Here is a 14,295-nt window from a genome sequence, read left to right as displayed (position 1 = left end):
GAAGAGTCCTAGCCTCTTTAATCTCTCCTCATATGGGACCCGTTCCAAACCCCTAATCATTTTAGTTGCCCTTTTCTGAACCTTTTCTAGTGCCAGTATATCTTTTTTTAGATGAGGAGACCACATCTGTACACAGTATTCGAGATGAGGGCGTACCATCGATTTATATAAAGGCAATAAAATATTCTCAATCTTATTCTCTATCCCCTTTTTAATGATCCCTAACATCCTGTTTGCTTTTTTGACCCCCTCTGCACACTGCGCAGACATCTTCAGAGAACTATCCACGATGACTCCAAGATCTTTTTCCTGACTTGTTGTAGCTAAATTAGCCCCCATCATATTGTATGTATAGTTGGTGTTATTTTTTCCAATGTGCATTACTTTACATTTATCCACATTAATTTCATTTGCCATTTTATCAGAGGGGTAGCCGTGTTAGTCTGAATCTGTAAAAAGCAACAAAGGGTCCTGTGGCACCTTTAAGACTAACAGAAGTATTGGGAGCATAAGCTTTCGTGGGTAAGAACCTCACTTCTTGCATCTGAAGAAGTGAGGTTCTTACCCACGAAAGCTTATGCTCCCAATACTTCTGTTAGTCTTAAAGGTGCCACAGGACCCCTTATTTGCCATTTTGTTGCCCAATCACTTAGTTTTGTGAGATCTTTTTGAAGTTCTTCACAGTCTGCTTTGGTCTTAACTATCTTGAGCAGTTTAGTATCATCTGCAAACTTTGCCACCTCACTGTTTACCCCTTTCTCCAGATCATTTATGAATAAGTTGAATAGGATTGGTCCTAGGACACCACCACCAGTTACCCCTCTCCATTCTGAGAATTTACCATTAATTCCTACCCTTTGTTCCCGGTCTTTTAACCAGTTCTCAATCCATGAAAGGACCTTCCCTTTTATCCCATGACAACTTACTTTACTTAAGAGCCTTTGGTGAGGGACCTTGTCAAAGGCTTTCTGGAAATCTAAGTACACTATGTCCACTGGATCCCCCTTGTCCACATGTTTGTTGACCCCGTCAAAGAACTCTTATAGATTAGTAAGACACGATTTCCCTTTACAGAAACCATGTTGACTATTGCTCAACAGTTTATGTTTTTCTATGTGTCGGACAATTTTATTCTTAACTATTGTTTCGACTAATTTGCCCGGTACCGACGTTAGACTTACCGGTCTGTAATTGCCGGGATCACCTCTAGAGCCCTTTTTAAATATTGCCATTACATTAGCTAACTTCCAGTCATTGGGTACAGAAGCTGATTTAAAGGACAGGTTACAAACCTTAGTTAACAGTTCCGCAACGTCACATTTGAGTTCTTTCAGAACTCTTGGGTGAATGCCATCTGGTCCCGGTGACTTGTTAATGTTAAGTTTATCAATTAATTCCAAAACCTCCTCTAGTGACACTTCAATCTGTGACAGTTCCTCAGATTTGTCACCTACAAAAGCCGGCTCAGGTTTGGGAATCTCCCTAACATCCTCAGCCGTGAAGACTGAAGCAAAGAATCCATTTAGTTTCTCCGCAATGACTTTATCGTCTTTAAGCGCTCCTTTTGTATCTCGATCATCGAGGGGCCCCACTGGTTGTTTAGCAGGCTTCCTGCTTCTGATGTACTTAAAAAACATTTTGTTATTACCTTTGGAGTTTTTGGCTAGCCGTTCTTCAAACTCCTCTTTGGCTTTTCTTATTACATTCTTGCACTTAATTTGGCAGCGTTTATGCTCCTTTCTATTTGCCTCACTAGGATTTGACTTCCACTTTTTAAAGGAAGTCTTTTTATCTCTCACTGCTTCTTTTACATGGTTGTTAAGCCACGGTGGCTCTTTTTTAGCTCTTTTACTGTGTTTCTTAATTTGGGGTATACATTGAAGTTGGGCCTCTATTATGGTGTCTTTAAAAAGCGCCCATGCAGCTTGCAGGGATTTCACTTTAGTCACTGTACTTTTTAACTTCTGTTTAACTAACCCCCTCATTTTTGCATAGTTCCCCCTTTTGAAATTAAATGCCACAGTGTTGGGCTGTTGAGATGTTCTTCCCACCACAGGGATGTTGAATGCAATTGTATTATGGTCACTATTTCCAAGTGGTCCTGTTATAGTTACCTCTTGGACCAGCTCCTGCGCTCCACTCAGGACTAAATCTAGAATTGCCTCTCCCCTTGTGGGTTCCCGTACCAGCTGCTCCATGAAGCAGTCATTTAAAGTATCGAGAAATTTTATCTCTGCATTTCGTCCTGAAGTGAAATGTTCCCAGTCAATATGGGGATAATTGAAATCCCCCACTATTATTGGGTTCTTAATTTTGATAGCCTCTCTAATTTCCCTTAGCATTTCATCATCACTATCACCGTCCTGGTCAGGTGGTCTATAATAGATCCCTAATGTTATATTCTTATTAGAGCATGAAATTTCTATCCATAGAGATTCTATGGAACATGTAGATTCACTTAAGATTTTTACTTCATTTGATTCTACATTTTCTTTCACATATAGTGCCACTCCCCCCCCGCACGACCTGTTCTGTCCTTCCGATATATTTTGTACCCCAGAATGATTGTGTCCCATTGATTGTCCTCACTCCACCAGGTTTCTGTGATGCCTATTATACCAATATCCTCCTTTATCACAAGGCACTCTAGTTCACCCATCTTATTATTTAGACTTCTAGCATTTATGTACAAGCGCTTTAAAAACTTGTCACTGTTTATTTGTCTGCCCTTTTCTGATGTGTTAGATTCTTTTTTATGTGAATGTTTATCATCTGATCTGGCCCCTACTTTATCCTCTTCCATCCTCTGCTCCTATTACCTGGAGATTCTCTATCATTAGACTCTCCCCTAAGAGAAGTCTCTGTCCGATCCACATGCTCGTCTGCAGCAGTCGGCTTTCCCCCATCTCCTAGTTTAAAAACTGCTCTACAACCTTTTTAATGTTTAGTGCCAGCAGTCTGGTTCCACTTTGGTTTAGGTGGAGCCCATCTCTCCTGTATAGGCTCCCCCCATCCCAAATGTTTCCCCAGTTCCTAATGAATGTAAACCCCTCCTCTCTACACCATCGTCTCATCCACGCATTGAGACTCTGAAGCTCTGCCTGCCTACCTAGCCCTGCGCGTGGAACTGGGAGCATTTCTGAGAATGCCACCATAGAGGTCCTGGATTTCAGTCTCTTCCCTAGCAGCCTAAATTTGGCCTCCAGGACATCTCTCCTACCCTTCCCTATGTCATTGGTACCTACATGTACCACGACCACCGGCTCCTCCCCAGCACTACACATAAGTCTGTCTAGATGCCTCGAGAGATCCGCAACCTTCGCACCAGGCAGGCAAGTCACCATACGGTTCTCCCGGTCATCACAGACCCAGCTATCTACGTTTCTAATGATCGAATCTCCCAATACTAATACCTGCCTTTTCCTAGCAACAGGAGTTCCCTCCCCCGGAGAGGTAACCTCAGTGCGAGAGGCAACCCCAGCACCGTCTGGAAGGAGGGTCCCAACTATGGGAAGGTTTCCCTCTGCTCCCGTTGACTGCTCTGCTTCCCTGGGCCTTTCACCCTCCTCAACAGCGCAGGGGCTGTCTGACCGGAGGTGGGACAATTCTACAGTGTCCCGGAAAGCCTCATCAACATACCTCTCTGCCTCCCTTAGCTCCTCCAGTTCCGCCACCCTGGCCTCCAAAGCCCATACGTGGTCTCTGAGGGCCAGGAGCTCCTTGCACCGAACGCACACATACGCCACCCGCCCACAGGGCAGGTAATCATACGTGCTGCACTCAGTGCAATAAACTGGATAGCCCCCACTCTGCTGCTGGGCTTCTGCCTGCATTGTCTCCTAGTTAATGAAAGGGTTGTTTAAGCAAAAGGTTTTGAATGTAGTTTGGTTTATAGGTTTTAAGGGGAATAAAGGGACCCCAGCTCCCCTCCCACTCCCCTTCCAAACTCCCTTGTGAAACTCCCTGTTAGCAGCTCCTGTTCGCAAAAGCTATGGACTATTAACCTATGGACTATTTCTAAAAGGACTTTTGGCAACTACAAGCTCATCTCTGCTATGTATCTGAACCTCAAGAATTGAATTCAAGTCTGTCTGTATATTGATCTTTCAACCAACACTCTCTCTCTTTTCTTTTTTAATAAATTTTAGCTTAGTTAATAAGAATTGGCTATAAGCATGTATTTTGGGTAAGATCTAAGTTATCATTTGACCTGGGTCTGGGGCTTGGTCCTTTGGGATTGGGAGAACCCTTTTTTTAAAATTTTATTTTATATTTATATATGATGAGATAAGATTTTCAGTAATCATCATCATATCTGACAGGTGTGTCAGGACGGAGGCCTGAGGCTGGGCACTTTAAGGGAACTGTGTTGTTTGAACTTCTGAGTAACCAGTGAAGTACTACAGAAGCTGTTTTGTGCTGGTTGGTAAATCTAAGTATTGGAAGATCCACCAACTTCTGGGGTTTGTCTGCCCCGTTTTGTTTGCAGTTCACCCTGATTGAGTGACCTCAGCTGGCTCCTACGGGCAGCACCGTCACACTCCCCCAGACAGAGCAATGGGGAACCCCCTGCCCCTCCCCCAGACAGAACCATGGGGAATCCCCCTCCCCCAGTCAGAGCAACAGGGGCCTTGCCCTGCACCGGCCTGGGGCAGCTCTAGCACCCCGCAGGGCATTGGCTTGTTCCTGCCTCTGGTGTCGGGGGCATGGCCATTAACCTTTCCCTGCTGGCCCCTCACCTTGACGGAGATCTTGCCCTCATCCTTGGGCAGGTGGGCGGCCAGGAACCAGTCTCCGGGCAGCGGGCTGGTGATGTTGAAGACGCCGGTGGTGCGGTTTGGCAGGCTCCAGGTGAGGGTGAGAGTGAAGGAGCCGGGGATGGTCGTGTCCTGGGGAAAGTGGGTGTGGAGGGGGGCGATGACGGGGGGAGCCCCGGAGCGGAAATACCTGCAGGGCAGAGAGCGCGTGAGATGGGAGCAGGAGGGCAGAGAGAGCGGACGAGTGGCTGGCGGATGGGGAGGGTGGCGCCGGCAGCAGGAGCCTGGCACCATCAGCCCCCAGGGACACTGCACCTGGGCAGATACAGCCCAATCCCACCCTCACTGTGCCAAGGCCCCACAATCCCGACCCACAGCGCCCTGGGAAGCACGACCCCAGCAGGTCACAGGGAGAGACTCTGGGGTCCCAGTGTGGGTCAGGGCCCCCCTCGCTGTGTGGGGTCAGTGCCAGGCCGAGGGGGGGCTGCGGGAATAGCCCACACCAATTCACCAGCTGGATCTTACAGCACCTCAAAGGGCTGGAGGGAGCTGTGGGAATGGGGGGGCTGTGTGTGTGTGTGTGCGTGTGTGTGTGTGTCCGTGTATGTAGGGGTGTGTACATATGCATGCGTGTAAGTGTGTGCGTGTGTGCATGCGCACAAGGTGTGACAAAGGGGGATGGTCTGAAATGTCTGTATGACCTCTAGGGGTACCTCAGTTTCCCACTGCACTTTGCGTTGTTACTCAGTGGGGGGGGGGGGGGTTGTCCGCTCCAGGGGCAGCGCAGAACAGGAGGGGGGTGTCCCGGGGCTGTCTGGGTCACAGTGCAGAGGGTTGTTAAGGAGCTGGCTGCACCCCGTGGTGATGCTGGATCCCAGCGAGGCCGTGGGACCCCCAGTGCCCAGCACATGGACACCCAGGGACCCCTGGCCAAGGGGCAGGAGGTGCCCCCAGCTCTCAGCAGGGAAGCTGGGCAGATCCCCACTCGAGGACAAAGGGCTGAGACCGGCCAGGCAGGGGGTACAGAGCGGGGTCCTGGAGGGAGCTGGCTGCTGGCTCCTGCGACTGACCTGCCGAGGGGGCCAGAGGGGGCCAGCGCCTGAGCTGGGGCCCCCCCAGCCTGGCTGGGGAGCTGCTCTGCTCGGCCAGGTGGACGATGCTTCAGCCTGCAGGTCTCTGGGCTGAGCTCAGGGCTGCCCATGGGGGCGCCAGGCGCTGCAGACCCCGGCTGGGGGCGTCGGTCCCTGCGGAGGGGCCACGTCTCGCCCAGGGGCTGGCTGGGTGGGACTCGCTGGGCAGGGCCTGGGGTGGAGCAGGAAGGAGGGAGCCCAGGCCTCCATCTGGGAGGTGGTGGGGCTGTGGGGCCTATGCTGGAGGAACCCCTTGGGGGTCTGGCCCACTGACCGGCTCCTCCAAGGGGCTGCTTGCTGCCAGCTGGCTGAGGGGTCCCTTAGGCTGTACGGGGACCCCGGGGTCAGATATACATCCATTCACAGCCAGCTGGTACGGGATGTCCTTGCCGAGAGCCAGCAGCCACCGGCTGTCAGTCCCTGCCACACGTCTGCATGGACAACATTTAAGGAGTTATGTGTCTATCCTGGCGATTACACTCGCAAAGCTGGGGGTGAGAACAGGCCTCCACAGGCTCCTGTCAGGCGGGGTAAGACACTGCTCCCTCTGGCTGTTTGGTGTTGTGCGTTGTGTGTCTCACATCTAGGTGTGAGGTTATGAGTGTAATATAATACCTCAATGAAAGGTGACAGGGCCAGAAAGAGTTAATTAACTCACGGGTTTCAGAGGAGCAGCCGTGTTAGTCTGTATCAGCAAAAATAACGAGGAGTCCTTGTGGCACCTTAGCGACTAACACATTTATTTGGGCATAAGCTTTCGTCAGATGCATGGAGTGGAAAATGCAGTAGCAGGAATATTTATACATAGTACATGAAAAGATGGGAGTCGCCTTACCAAGTGGGGGGTGAGTGCTAACGAGACAATTCAATGAACAGTAGGATACCAAGGGAGGAAAAATCACTTTTGTAGTGGTAACGAGGGTGGCCCATTTCAAACAGTTGACAAGAAGGTGTGAGTAACAGTAGGGGGAAATTAGCATGGGGAAATTAGTTTTTAGTTCTTGTAATGACCCATCCACTCCCAGTCTTTAGTCAGGCCTAAGTTGATAGTATCCAGTTTGCAAATTTAATTCCAGTTTGCAAATTAGTTCTGCAGAACTGGAATTAATCTGCAAACTGGACACCATCAAATTAGGCTGGAATAAAGACTGGGAGTGGATGGGTCATTACAAAACCTAAATCTACCTGCCACTGTATTTTCCACTCCATGCATCTGATGAAGTGGGTTCTAGCCCACAAAGAATTAACTCACAGACTGACATGACCCATGGCCGAACTTTAAAGACTTGTTAGGAAGAGATGTCTATTGCTATGGCTTTGATTCAAAGATCAAAAAAAAGAATATTAACATTTAGGAAGACACTTGAGGGAAATAGCATTATTGTCTCTATGTCTCTTTGAAGGTTGTGGTAACCTGTATCTGAACTGTTTAATGGATAAATTACCCTGTGCTAATTGCCAGGATGTTTGGGAGAAGGAGAGTTAGGCCTATTGATTTCTCAGGCCGAAAGGCTGCTGGAAATGTATAAGAACCCTGGGACATGATCCTTCTTCATCTCAGATCTGCTTTGGGTTTCAAGAGGGGGAAACCTTAAGCCATAAGGATTGAGATCCCCAGTCATTGACTAGAGCCACCCTGATTATGGACATTGGACTATAACCTATGGACTATTTCTAAAAGGACTTTTGGCAACTACAAGCTCATCTCTGCTATGTATCTGAACTTCAAGAATTGAATTCAAGTCTGTATGTATATTGATCTTTTAACCAACACATGCTCTCTCTATTCTTTTTTAATAAATTTTAGCTTAGTTAATAAGAATTGACTATAAGTGTGTATTTTGGGTAAGATCTAAGTTATAATTGGACCTAGGTCTGGGGCTTGGTCCTTTGAGATCAGGAGAACCCTTTTTCTTTTACTGGGGTATAGGTTTTCATAACCATTCGTCCCCATAAGGAGCGGTGCTGGTGACAATACTAAGAGAATTGCTTGTGTGACTTCTGGTTAGCCAGTGGGGTGAGACCAAAGTCTTCTCTGTGTGGCTGGTTTGGTGCCTTAGTAGTAAAGGACCCCGAGCCCTGGGCTGTGACTGCCCTGCTCCAAGCAATTTGCCCTGAATTGATACTCAGTAGTGTCCCGCCAGAGGCAGCATCGTTACAGTAGGTCCAGGGGTCCATGGAGCCACTGGCTAACCAAGCCTGTGAAATCTACACGGAAGGAAAAACAACCGGCAGAGAGCGTCCCGCTCATGAATGCGGACAATGGACTCTTTGGGTGTGTTGCCCATGGCAGGTGGATTCAGGGAGGTGGCACTGGCGGGCGCAGCCCAGGCTCCTTTGCATTAAGGACAGGTGGGAGCGAGGGGCCTCGCAGCCCTGGGTGCCCAGGGGGAGAGTCGCGTGTCCCCAGAAGGGGGCCAGCACCTGCACGACAGTCCCTATGTGCCAGCCCAGCTGGGCCCCGCCCCACGGATCCAGGCACCGGAGTCCCGGGCCCGTGCCAAGCCCCCAGCGCCCCCCCCCCGGCACTCACACGGTGACGCTGCGGTCCGGGCACCGGTCCCCGAAAGTGCCGCCCTGCTCCTTGAAGGTGATGAGGTTCCAGACGGCGACCAGGGTGTCCTCCGGGATGCGGAAGTGGAAGAGCTCGATGCTGGCGAAGGAGCGGAAGGGGCTGAGCTTGCGCGGCGTGCGGGTGAAGTAATCGGTCACAAAGAGCCCGTCTGCAAGAGGGCACGGGGGGGAGGGGAAGGAAGAGGGGCCATGAGCCAGCGTGGGCTGGGATGTAGGAATCCCCGGCCAGCTCAGCCCACGGGCCCATCGAGCCTGGTTTCCTGGCTCTGCCAGGGCCCAGCACCAGCTGCCTCAGAGGGAGGGGCAGGAAACCTCCTGTGGAACAGCTTGTCCATGGGGGAGTTCCCCCAACCTCCTCAGCTGGGGCGGGCTCATCTCGTGTCCCTCCCGTTCCCCTCCTCTCTGACATGCCTGGCAGGCCTCCTGCTCCCCAGGAATGGCCGATCCTTGCCTGAGCCCTGATGAGCTGGAGGCTGCCGAGATACCTTGTGGCGGTGAGTTCCGCAGGCCGATGGTGCACCATGTGCAGAAAGTGTTTCTGTTGCCCCGTATGAATTTGCTGCCCTTCAGTCCCCGAGCGCCCCCTCGGCTGCTGTCAGCCTCCCATCTCTAACCGCTCATTACCCTGTGTCTCTGTCACATCCCAGCTCCGATTCCTCCCAGATGCTTTGGGGGCGGGGGGGGGGGGGAGGTTTCTCCTGGCCCCACTCTGAGCCTGCCTCTGAGCCCCTTGAGAGAGGTGACCCGGGTCTGTCACGCCCTGTGACTCCAGCAGCGCTAGAACGCTGCCCAGACCCCGTCCTGCCCCGTGCGCTCCCCGGCATCACTCACGTCCCTGTCCCATGCCCACCCTGTCCTGTCCCGCCCCATTCCCCCCGCCCATCGACCCGGCTCCCCCGGGTATCTGAGCCCTCCCAGGCCAGGACACACGGCTCCACCCCGCACAGCCAGCTCAGTGCTTCGAACTGACATGAGTTTGGAAACTCCAGATCTGCAGTCAGAGGGGTCTCCCCCCGGCGCTGAGCGAGCAGGTGCAGGGTTTGCCCAGGGCTCAGTGCTGGCCGGACCCAGCCTGGGGGGCCATCTGGCTGGCTGCCTTCAGGCTCCCAGTTCTGCCTTCCTCTGGGTCGCCCCGGGGATGCCTGTCCCAGCATTCTGGGGCTGATCCCCTTCGTCTCCAGAGCCTCCCGAACTTGGGGGGGGGGGAGGGTAAGCCACGCTGGGGCGCTGCCTGCCGGATGGTGGGAAACACTAACTGCACTGGGCGTGGCAATACCAGCCAGGTACATGCACCCTGCACCCACAGCAGCCCCCATGGGCACCAAACCCTTCTGTGACCCTGCATGGAGCCAGGGCAGAGCTGCAAGCCGGGCCAGGAGCGCTGTGGCCCCTACAACAGCTCTGGCCTCAGATTCAGAGGAAGGGGACACAGGCATGTCATGCGCCCTGTGCCACGCCGGGCCGTGAACGCCGTGTTCCCTGTGCTATGCTGGGCTGTGTGTGCCATGCGCCCTGTGCCACGCCAGTCTGTGTGGGCCGTGTTCCCTGTGCCACGCCAGGTTGTGTGTGCCGTGCACCCTGTGCCACGCCGGCACATGAATGCCGTGCACCCTGTGCCATGCCAGGCTGTGTGGGCCATGTTCCCTGTGCCACGCCGGGCCGTGAACGCCGTGTTCCCTGTGCCACGCCAGGTTGTGTGTGCCGTGCACCCTGTGCCACGCCGGGCCATGAACGCCGTGTTCCCTGTGCCACGCCGGGCTGTGAATGCCGTGTACCATCTGCCATGCCAGGCTGTGTGGGCCATGCACCCTGTGCCACGCCGGGCCATGAACGCCGTGTTCCCTGTGCCACGCCGGGCTGTGAATGCCGTGTACCATCTGCCATGCCAGGCTGTGTGGGCCATGCACCCTGTGCCACGCTGGGCCATGAACGCCGTGTTCTCTGTGCCACGCCGGGCCGTGCCGTGCTATCCATGCATGCAGAGCCACGCTGGACTGTGCTGTGCCAAGAAGGCCACGCTCCTGGTAGCTGGGGCACAGTGTGTTTGGGATGGAGCTTCATTGCAAGCTGCCTGCCTGCTCCATGCAGTGACCGGACCCAGCTAGTACCATATGGGATCTGCCCGGGGTGAGATGTGCCCCCCGGCCACTCATCCCACCCCACGTGGGGTTCTGCTGCTCCATGGCTGGCGGGCAGCGCCGCTCCCCAGGTGCAGGAGCGTGCGCCTCGGAACGTTTCAGTGGCACCTGGTGGCATCTGCTCCCGGGGCGGAAGCCCGGGTGCGAATGATGCCTGGGCCTCATGCTGGTCCCCTGCACGGCCGAGTCTGCCCTGCAGTCCTGTTGACTAGGCAGCCTTGGCCTCACTAGGGTACATGCTGCCAGGGACCCACAGGGTCTCTGCCCCATGGCACCAATGCGGGAGCCCTCTGCCATCTGCTGTGCCCTGGAGTGACCTGCAGAGCCCCCCACCCCGCGCCAGGCTGCAGCTGCCCCAGCACACACCACGCCACCGGTGACCTCCTGCTCCCACCACCCGGCTCTGGCTGGGACTCGCCTTTCCCCAACACCAGTCCCTTGCCGGGGCAGCGGGCGCGGGGCTGCCGGGGCTGCTTTGTCACAGTGCAGTGTCACATGGAAGCAGGGCCAAGGGAGGCACCTCAGTGCCCAGCCCGAGGCAGAGCCGGCCGGGTGCAGGACGAGCACGGGGGGAGGGGGGGACAGGCAGTCACACGTGGGTGTGTTTGGGGGCCGGTGACCCCAGGCTGTGAGCCGCTCTCTCCCTATCTCCCCCCACTCTCGGCAGCGTGACTTCGCTGCGGCTGGGAATATTGCTGTAGCCAGCCCAGGAGTTCTCCCGCCAGTCAGGGCAGAGGCTGCTCTGCCAGCCCCTGGCCCTGGTGATGCTGCCTGGGGAGCAGACGCCCCATGTCTCCTGCTATCGGCCTGGGGGAGGTGGGATCTGGCTCCCAGAACTGGCTGGGTTGCCACGGGCCTGGCAGCGACCGCATCAAAGCAGGAGGCTGGTGATGGGAGCTGAGCTGAGCGTCACTGTCCCTGGTGGGACAAAGCTTCCAGTGCAACCATCCCAAGAGCCAAATGTTCCTCCCTGGGAACGCGCCAGGCAGCCCCCAGCGGCTCTCACGCACGGGCTCCAGGGGAGACATTAATTACAGCCCCCGCCAGCCAGCCTGCGAGCAGGAGCCATTCCCGGGCAGGCCTGGCTGTCTGCTCAGCACAATGCGGCTCCAAGGGAGCTGGAGGGACTGAGCATGCCTGGGCACTGAACCCACCACGCCTCGTGTGCGTGTGTGTGTGTGTGTGCACGTGGGGTTGTGTGTGCATGTGTACATATGTGTGTGCAGACACAGCCAGCCATAACTTGACATACACACACCTTTGCTGTAGCCAAGGCTGTGCCTCCAACTGCCCTCGCCATCAGTACCAGCGCTGTCACCCTGAGCCATAGTTCAAGGGGGCACATCCAATCTCCCGCTCCGCCCCCCCCATGGAAATGCGCCAGACACCAGCCATTCTGCAGTAACCGCACGCCCTGGGTGCTGGGGGCAAGATCTCCACTTCCACCCTGGGGCTAAACCCAGCTCCTGCTGCACAGCACCTGCCCCTGCCAGGTGAGTTGGTGACCCCACACAGACAGGCAGGGCGACACCCCAGCCCTGCGTCTCACCCTCCCAGCACAGGGCTGGCTGGGGGCACTGGACCCTGGCCAGACCCCGCGGGTGGGGATCCCCAGGGACGGAGGCTGAGCTACTCCCCAGGCAGGGACTGAGCGGCCGGCAAGGGCCAGGAGGCTGGGCAGCGACACCAGCCAGGGAGCGGGTGGGGAGCAGGGGGTGTGACATGGGGGCACTACGCAGGGTGTGCGGGGACGACACGGGGGCAGAGGGGATAGGGTGGCATGGTGGGGGTAGGTACTGGGCTGTACTGGGGAGCACAAGGGGGATCCGATGGGAGGAGGGGTCTCAGGATGGGGGAAGGGAGATGGCAGAGCCCAGGCCCTGCCATGGAGAGCGATTGCTTTGAAGCCTACGGGTGATTTGGGACGGCGAGGAACCACTCTGCACAATTGCTCTGGTAGCAGTGCCCATCACCCCAGCGTCTGGCCACCCAGCGCCAGGCCGCCAGCACCAAGCACAGCTGCCTCCCGGCACTGGCACCATGGGGCTCAGCACCGGGGCAGGAACAGACCCCCCCCTTTCCCTGCCCCCCGGGGCTCAGCACTGGGGCAGGGACAGCTCCACCCCCCCCCACCGGGATCAGCACCGGGGCAGGGACAGCTCCACCCCCCACCACCACCACCAGGGATCAGCACCGGGGCAGGGACAGCTCCACCCCCCCCCCAGCCCTCCAGGGCTCAGCACTGGGGCAGGGACAGCTCCACTCCCCCCCCCCACACCGGGGCTCAGCACTGGGGCAGGGACAGCTCTCCCCCCGCCCCACCGGGATCAGCACCGGGGCAGGGACAGCTCCACACCCCCCCCCCCCCAGCCCCTCCAAGGCTCAGCACCGGGGCAGGGACAGCTCCACCCCCCCACGGAGGATCAGCACCGGGGCAGGGACAGCTCCACCCCCCCCCCCCACCGGGATCAGCACCGGGGCAGGGACAGCTCCACACCCCCCGCCCCCCAGCCCCTCCAGGGCTCAGCACTGGGGCAGGGACAGCTCCACCCCCCCACGGAGGATCAGCACCGGGGCAGGGACAGCTCCACCCCCCCCCCACCGGGATCAGCACTGGGGCAGGGACAGCTCCACCCCCCCCACGGGGGATCAGCACCGGGGCAGGGACAGCTCCACCCCCCCACGGGGGATCAGCACCGGGGCAGGGACAGCTCCACCCCCCCACGGAGGATCAGCACTGGGGCAGGGACAGCTCCACCCCCCCACGGGGGATCAGCACCGGGGCGGGGACAGCTCCCCCCCCCCCACCGGGGCTCAGCACCGGGGCAGGCCCCCCCAGCCCCCCAGGACCCCCCCAGCCCCCCAGGCCCCCCGGGGCAGGCCCCACTCACCGGCCAGGGGCCCCGCGCCGAGCAGCAGCAGCAGCAGCAGCCGCAGCCGCCGGGCCATGCTCCGCGCCGCGCTCCCCCGGCCCCGCACCATCCCCGCAGCCGCCCGCAGCCATGACGTCAGGCCAAGCGCCTGCCCATTGGCCTGGCGAACGCCGATCGCCCCGGAGGTCGCCGCCGATTGGCCGAGCCGCTGCCACTCACCGCGCCGGCCCGCCCCTGCCCCTGCCGCTGCCGCTGCTCCAGGGGCAGCTGCTTCCCCGCTGCCCGGCCGGGGCGGGGCTGGGGGGCGGGAGGGGGAGGGGCTGGGGGCAGGTTCGGTTGGGGGCTGGAGGGGGAGGGGGGTGGAGATGGGCTGAGATGGGGGTGGAGGTGGAGAGAGGTGGGGATAGAGATGGGGTGAGAGGAGGCTATGGGGCGATGGAGGTGGGGCCGGATGGGGTGTGATAGGGGGTGGAGGTGGGGTGGAGCGGGGGAATGGAGGAGGGTTGGGTGGGGTGGGGCAGAGCGGGGGATGGAGGCGGGTTGGGTGGGATGATGCAGGGGCGGGGGATGGAGGTGGGGCAGAGCGGGGTGGGGCGGGATGGGGTGAGATGGGGGATGGAGGCGGGTTGGGTGGGATGATGCAGGGGCGGGGGATGGAGGTGGGGCAGAGCGGGGTGGGGCGGGATGGGGTGAGATGGGGGATGGAGGCGGGTTGGGTGGGAGGATGCAGGGGCGGGGGATGGAGGTGGGGCAGAGCGGGGTGGGGCGGGATGGGGTGAGATGGGGGATGGAGGCGGGTTGGGTGGGAGGATGCAGGGGCGGG

The 14,295-nt window shown here is 57.2% G+C and overlaps 1 protein-coding gene across 1 annotated transcript in view; it reads right to left on the bottom strand.

Annotated features, from left to right (window-relative positions):
* The window catches only part of TMEM8B (transmembrane protein 8B), a 32,287-nt gene extending 18,739 nt beyond the window's left edge, over positions 1 to 13,548 (bottom strand). The window contains exons 1-3 of the mRNA XM_065406777.1: positions 13,491 to 13,548; positions 8,421 to 8,610; positions 4,740 to 4,947 (exon numbers count right to left, since the gene is read on the bottom strand). Of these exons, the coding sequence (XP_065262849.1) occupies positions 4,740 to 4,947; positions 8,421 to 8,610; positions 13,491 to 13,548 (456 nt within the window). The remainder of the gene's footprint in view (positions 1 to 4,739; positions 4,948 to 8,420; positions 8,611 to 13,490) is intronic.
* Between the last annotated feature and the right edge of the window lie 747 nt (positions 13,549 to 14,295).

Source organism: Emys orbicularis, chromosome 6 (genome assembly GCF_028017835.1).
Source record: "Emys orbicularis isolate rEmyOrb1 chromosome 6, rEmyOrb1.hap1, whole genome shotgun sequence".
Taxonomy (NCBI): Eukaryota; Metazoa; Chordata; order Testudines; family Emydidae; genus Emys; species Emys orbicularis.
The sequence above is the reverse complement of the archived record's forward strand: the minus strand, read 5'-3'. Positions and strand labels throughout refer to the sequence as shown.